This window comes from Kryptolebias marmoratus, linkage group LG15, assembly GCF_001649575.2.
Source record: "Kryptolebias marmoratus isolate JLee-2015 linkage group LG15, ASM164957v2, whole genome shotgun sequence".
Lineage (NCBI taxonomy): Eukaryota > Metazoa > Chordata > Actinopteri > Cyprinodontiformes > Rivulidae > Kryptolebias > Kryptolebias marmoratus.
Window position 1 is genome coordinate 33,262,617 of NC_051444.1, and position 7,371 is coordinate 33,269,987.

General features: G+C 43.1%; 1 protein-coding gene across 3 annotated transcripts in view; it reads right to left on the reverse strand.

Annotated features, from left to right (window-relative positions):
• Positions 1–3,403: 3,403 nt before the first annotated feature.
• LOC108243992 (USP6 N-terminal-like protein) overlaps positions 3,404–7,371 on the reverse strand; it is a 38,453-nt gene continuing 34,485 nt past the window's right edge. For all 3 annotated transcript variants that reach the window (XM_017429812.3, XM_017429811.3, XM_017429813.3), the window contains 2 exons: positions 4,578–4,730; positions 3,404–4,490 (listed from right to left, as the gene is read on the reverse strand). In XM_017429812.3, the coding sequence (XP_017285301.1) occupies positions 3,850–4,490; positions 4,578–4,730 (794 nt within the window). In that variant the 3' untranslated portion in view covers positions 3,404–3,849. The remainder of the gene's footprint in view (positions 4,491–4,577; positions 4,731–7,371) is intronic.

The window sequence follows — 7,371 nt, forward strand, 5'->3', positions numbered from 1 at the left end:
AAGAAAGCCGCCACAGCTAACTGATGTAACAGTTTGTGGTATGTTCAGTAAACTTGAAAAACATTTCAACGGCAGTTTTGGATCACTACAGTACTGTTTAAAACTCCAGATCCAACCCTCATTTTCATTCCAAGTACCCAGGCTTTCTTGAAAGCTTGTAAAATGAACTTGGCTGACAGTCTTTCAGGATTTTCTTTGGATTTTGGATGCTTTTGGAGCAAGAAAAAAAACTAAAAGTTAGCGCACACCCATAGGCGTAAATCCCAAGGGGGTGTGGACTCCCAAATTTCGGAAAAACAGAGATTTAACAAGCAAATCCACCATTTATTTAGTCAAAACAAAACATTTATGCCTTTCAAAAATTATTATTTTTATCACCTCACAATTGAACTTTGTGTGTAAATGCCCAGCCCTCCTGCTTAAACAGTAGCTAACCACACAATCTGCGTTACAATTTCTGTGGGAAAAAATTAAATAAAATATAATAGGATGCGTTTCCTCTGTAACTTGTAAGAAATTAAAAGACTGCCTGAGGACTGGAGCAGTGGATATAGCATTGCTTCATTGTTTTTTTTAAGACTGTGATGTTGGCCTAGTGGTAAAAGGGACACGGAATTGGATCACTGCCATCCCCTGCATCTCATATGAATTCATGGAACAACTCGAGGAGTCCCTTCCTAAGGAGCAAGCACAGTGTGCCGTGGATGGATGGAGCTCCCTTTGTAGCGCTATCCACAGTGCTGCTGTCCTGTCATATGGCAAGAAGGAGTGCAAGAACACAGATTGGTTTGAGGCTAACATTGCTTGAATTGAAACCAGTCATTAAAACCAAGCGATGTTCGCTGATCAAGTATAAGCGTCACCCAAGCCAGCGAAATCTGCAGGCAATAAGAGCAGCCCACAGCCAGGCCCAACAAACAGCTAGTTGTTGTGCAAACAACTACTGACTGCAACTAGCAGAGTATTCAGAGGGTCTCAAACTATGGCAACATTAGTGGCATGTGTGAGGGGATCAAGCTGGCAAAGAGCAAACCAGTGGTGAAGACTGCACCACTAAAATCAAAGTCAGGGAGTTAATTACTGACAAGAATGAGCAGATGGACCAATAGGTCAAGCATTACCTGGACCTTTACTCCAGTGAGAACTCCATCACGCAGGAAGAACTGAATACCATTGAAGACCTGCTAGTCCTGGACAAACAGGATGCTGAACCCTCAGTAGAACAGCTGAGCAAAGCCATTGACTCATTCTCTTGCAGGAAGGCAGCTGGAGAGGATGGCATACCACCAGAGATTGTCAAATGTGAGAAGCAGGCACTGCTAAATCCTCTTCATAAGCTCCTATGTCTCTGCTGGAGAGTGGGCAAAGTACCACAAGACAAGAGCGATGCCAAGATCATCACTCTGTCAAGAACAAGGGTGACCACAGTGACTGTAACAACTACAGGGGAATATCAGTGCTAAGCATTGTAGGCAAGGTCTTCGCGTGGGTAGAACTTGCTCGCCTTAACGCTCTTGCCGTATTTTCCCAGAATTTCCGTGTGGTTTTAGGAATGAGAGATCCGCAATGGACATGATCGTCTCAGTACAACAGCTCCAGGAGAAAGGCCGAGAGCAACAACGACCATTATACACTGCCTTCATCGACTTGACAAAGTTGTTTGATCTCGTTGGCAGGAGTGGTCTGTACCTGTTGTTGAAGGGGACCTATTATGCAACTTTGAAGAAGTCAGGTTAGGTCTGTGGGCAATCCAAAACATGTTCATTAAATTTAATACACAAAACCATTCTCAGATATTGAGATTTCACCTGATCAGTTCTGCTTGTTTTGAGCTCATTTCAGAATGAGAGGTTTTAGGGCTCTGTCACTTTTATGCAAATAAGCTGCTGTTGGCCACGCCCCCCAACTCAGTGTTCCATGGCAAAACATAAAAACTCACTCAAGGATTAAACACTGCAGATCTGACGCACATTTATATTAGTAATAATTCACAAAAAGAAAAAAAAAAGAGAATAAAATAAGACACCTCCTCTTCCTCCATCAAGGGGTCCAGACAGCCACCTGGTAAAGATCAGTTTTATTTTTTATTTTATTTTTTTCCCCAACTTTTCCTCTCTTTTATTAACATAGTTCTAATGTTAGTTTAGACAAACCTGCCATGACTCTAACAGAAACGTGTTTCTGGTACAGCTGAGCTGTTTAAACTACAACTTTCTTTGGCAATATCACAGGAACATTGCCATCAAAAATAAAATGAAGCCACACAGCTCTGTTCTCAGTGACTGGGAGAACATGCATGTACACATGTTCTACACTGCAGCTGACAACAGAACATTTTCCTTTTCCAGCAGACATTGTTCAGCAGTAAAACCAGCAGAACTAACATGATGGTCTTCTTGTAATTAAGTGGGTGGAGCTCCACTTGGGTTGCTAGGTGAGGGGCTGGGCTTGGCTTGGGGTTGCTAGGTAACGGGGATTGTGATGCAAGAATCCCGAGGTTTTTGAAACGGGTGAATTTGCAGACACCAGAAAATATTTACTTATTGTCGAAAAATGGCTGGGTGTCTTTTTTTTCTTTATGCATGGACTGTTTCTAGAAACAATAGATACCCAAATGGAGGTACAAAAACATGCAAAAAGTTAATTTTGTATAATAGGTCCTCTTTAAACATCGGCTGCCCCCTTCAGATAGTCAGCATCACTGCCTCCTTCCACGATGACAAACAAGGAGTGGTCAGCTATGATGGCAACACCTCAGAGCCGTTTAAGATCAATAGTGGCAAGCAAGGTTGTGTTCTTGTGTCAATCTTCTTTGGCATCTTCTTTTCAATGTTGCTAAACTTTGCTTTCAAGGACCCCATAGCAGACATCAACCTTCACACCTGTGAAGAGACAGGAAACTCTTTAATTTGGCCCGCCTGACAGCGAGGCCAAGGTCCATGCAATCCTGATCCGAGAATTTTTATTTGCTGATGACACACAGAAGAGGGCCTCCAAATGCTGATGAATCGCTTCGCCCACACTTCAAAGGAGTTTGGGCTAACCATCAGCATAAAAGACAACATCATGGGTCAATATGTTCCTGCACCCTCCTACATTACAGTCGACAATAAACTGCTTGAAGTCACTGACAACTTCCAGCACATTATTAACATCAAGTGGTAAGATAAATGCTGCCATGCTGGAACAAGCTGACTCACTAAGCATCCAACTCCTCCTCTGCCAGCATCAACTGCATCGCATGCAGAATGGCAGCATTCCCAAGGACATAATGTATGGGGAGCTAGCCAAAGGACACCATCCAGCAGGCCGCCCAGCACTGTGCTTTCAGAATGTCTACAAGCACGACTTCAAAGCAACCAGCATCAACCCACAAACTGCTGAAAAACAAATCTTTTGGTACATCCAGATTTAAATGCAGCAACACTAGAAAACATTACAAAAGCTAATGAGTTTGTTTTTTTTTTACAATGAGGCAGCATTCAGGAGCTTGATAAGTCTGGGCCCTGCTGTTCTGTTTTGTGTTTCAGGACTAAATCATCCTATGTGACTGTGCCTGCACATATGCTTCTGCTCTGTTTTCTATTGCAAGATGAAACAAGTAGAAAAAGTACAAAGTTTGGAAGTTTCCTGCTGCTGATAAAATGAAAACTGGTTTAATACTATCAACAGAAAACTGCTTCTTCCAGTCACCACAGAAACATCAGAGAATTCAATAAAAGCATCTGAGAGTTCAAACAGAACAGATCAATACTGGTCCTAAACCAAAACCCCACTTTGAAGCAGTTATTGCTAAATACTGTAAAATAATTTATTAGAGATCAAACCCACAATTGACCTTTGACCTGTTTAACTTTTTTCATGAACTGTTTGAGCTTGTTTCTCCTCTGGTCCGGCACCCAGATCCTGGTTTGTGTTTCTGTTGGAGGACAGAGTGGAATCCTGGTTTAGCAGCTGGGTTGGGTCTATGTCCTCAGACCTCTCTTCTCCTGACAGACTCACAGACTGAACTAGGCCCACACCCAGTGCTGGCCCCTGGGACACAGGTGCCGAAAAGGTCTGCAGGACTTTGTAGGAGGCTGCAGTAGATATGTCTATTGAGTCAAGTTGAGTTTTTTTCCCGTCATGGTCTGGCAGTGATGACAAATGATCAGCTAGGAGCAATTGTGGACTCGATGGGGGCTGATAAGGTGGAGGCCCCATCAGATGAGAGCCGTTGGGTATTAGTGGGACCTGAGTGTGGATGACAATCAGGTCTGGGGAAGGCAGCGGGACCTCCTGTTCCTTCATTGCATCAAGATCCCTGGGGTCCTTGGACGGACTCTGGTCTAGAGATATCGAGTCCATATGTTGGGAAATAATGTGGAGGTTCAGTCCGACTCTGGGGAAGCTAGCATCTGAAGATGACCTCCCTCTGGAGGGCTGGACAGGACCCAGCAGGGCAGGCAGCTCCTCACCAAGCGGTTTCCGAGGCAGCTCTTCAGGTTTCCCTGAAAACCAGTCAAGAGATCCAAAAAAAGACAATGTCTCAGAAGTTTCCACTCTTTAGATTTTAAATCAGAAGTGTAGCATTATACCTGGAGGAGGGACGTCCAGCTTCATCTTTCTCAGCTCTATCATGGAGGCCTGCAGCTGCACGATGATCACATCGTCACTGTGAAAGAAGGTCTGAGCAATCTGCTCCTGCAAAAACTCTCTCAGTTCCTCCAGGGACATCTTCAGGAGACATTCTGCACAAAAACACAATGATAACATGTGAAACTGGAACAGAAAACACAAATATTGCATACAAAAATCCACACAGTACAATGCTCTTATTACTACAACAGAAGGCAGGAGAAAGAAGTTAATAATTTACAAGGCAATGACGATAATGACAGTGGAGGAACTGAGTGTTTGGAGTCTGCTTTGTGAAATATTATAGGGTTCATATAATGGTGCTTGCACAGTTTGTGAATATTTTTTTTTTCGTAACTTTGAGTAAAGTGGTAAAAGGAAGAAATGTAACAGAAAGTATTGTTTTCTCATAAGGCAAATAAAGCATGGTGCATCTCTTCCAATTCAAAGCCATCTGAGAAAGTTATTCATATTGCCACGCAAAGGGATAGAAAGGAGTGCCTTTCTATCCCTTTGAGTGGCAATATGAGTAAGTTTCACAGTTGTGTGTGATTTTTAGACATGGATGTGATTACTGAAGTAAGTCTGAGACATTTTGATATGCTGTATGTGTCATTATAGTTAAGTATAATTAGAGTGTGTGTGATGAGACTGCTAAATTTAAATTAACTACTTAATGCACCTTATACATAAAAGGAAATGTTGATTTGATTTAAGTGGACTTATGAGTATTTTTATGTATTTTGTATTGTTTTAGTTTCACACTTTTTTGCATTAAATCTTGTTCAAATACAATACCTCCCTTTCCTTGAAGGAAGTGACATAAGAGAGAGTTTAGCTGGCTGTGAATCTCAATGTCAGACACGGGGCCACATTGGGTGCAACAGTACAGTGAAATCATAGCACTTGGCGAGGGACAACGAGCAGCAGTTCAACTCAACCATGGAGAAATCAGGAGTCAAAAGTCAAAACAATGAGTAAGCAAGGTCCACTCACTCAACAAAGTCCTCAGTCTTCAGGAAAACTGACTGTTGGATCATCAGCAGGATGTTCAAGCTGATCATCAGCACCAACTTGAGCCAGAATGGCAGCAGCGCAAGCACAAGCAAAAGGTCAAGCAGCAAATACAAGATTAACCTACGCTGAAAAGGGGATGAGTATTACAGTAGAAAAGGCCCGTCTAAAAGTAACTCTCAATGTACCCCATCTCTAAAAGGGAGCTGATGCTGCTATAGCAGAAGTGGAGGTGATAGAGCCAGCAGCAGCTCAGTTTGACATAGCTGAATCAAAAGGGGAGTTGACATTTTTGACCCAACAAACAACCCCAGAACAAAAGGTGAGGAAATACAGTAGTAAACACAATTTCTTTGACCTGGCCCAAGACATTGGTGATACGTTTCCACATGATGACAGCAAATACCAGAATGAACAATTCAAACAACCAGTAATGTTCACACCTCTATGTCCCGAACAAGAACCAATGTAATATCCATTTACTCCACAAGATGGTGCTAACCACTACAAAGAGCTATAATTGCAGAAACTTTCCACAATGTATTAGAACCACAGCATGGATCAGACCCAAATAATAATGCTAGTAGCACAAAAAGTGACCTTGCAAGATTCCTAGCCAAGAGTCTAGTAACTAGTAACTGAGGACTGTCCAATTCTAATGATAAGCCTGAAAGTTACCTCAGCTGGAAAGTCACATCCCAGAGTACCATCAGGGACCTTGGTCTCACAGCCAATGAAGAAATTAATCTACTCATTAAGTGGCTAAGCCCTTAGTCTTCTGAACATACCAAGAGATTAAAAGCAGTCCACATAAAGCTTCCACGGGCTGGTCTGAACATTACATAGTTAAGACTAGAAGAATGGCACAGCTCACCAGAAGCCGTAGAAAACTCCCTGTTTGCCAGAATACAAAACTTCTTAAGACTCTCCAGTAAAGAACTACACACGCTTCTTGACCTGTCAGATCTACTGTGTGAACTCCAAGCTGCAAAGCTAGATGGTTATTAGCTCAGGTTAAGTTACCATAACACAGACAGGGGATTAGGTCCAATTCAGGAGAAGCTGCCCTTCCATCTTCAAGAAAAATGGACAACGATGGGGTCAAAGTTTAAAAAAGACAACAATGTTTTTTTTCCAAGATGGCGCCACGGTAGGCAGCCCGTTACGGCAGCTCCCTGCTATTTTCCTTCTTTTGTGTTTTTTCTTGTGTTACGTTTTTCTTTCTTTCAACTTCTGTATTGTAATTTTTTTATGCTTTCAACCCACCATGGACCTGCAAAGTCTCGCTCAAGTCGTAGCACTCTTTCTACTCCTTTTGGGACTTCTAACTTCTTCACTTGGAGATCCTGTGAGCCACTCACTTGTTTACAGCCGGGATCAGCTGTTAGCGCTATGCAACAGGAGGGTACTCCCAGATGAGCGACCAGAGGTCCTGAGGGAATTACATCGCCGAAGGAGGGGAGGTAGAGCTGGAGCGAAGTACCTAGAGAGGAGGAGACGGTACAAACCGAGCATTCCATCTGTTCTCATGGGTAACATAAGATCTTTACCCAACAAGATGGAAGAGCTGACGGGGCTAACCAGACTGCAGTGGGAGTATCAGCAGAGCAGCCTCCTGCTGTTTACGGAGACCTGGCTCACGGATCACACACCGGACTCTGTTGTAACTTTGGATGGCTTTCAACTGGTGAGAGCAGACCGGAGCAGAAGAGAAAGTGGTAAGGGGAGGGGGGGGGGGGG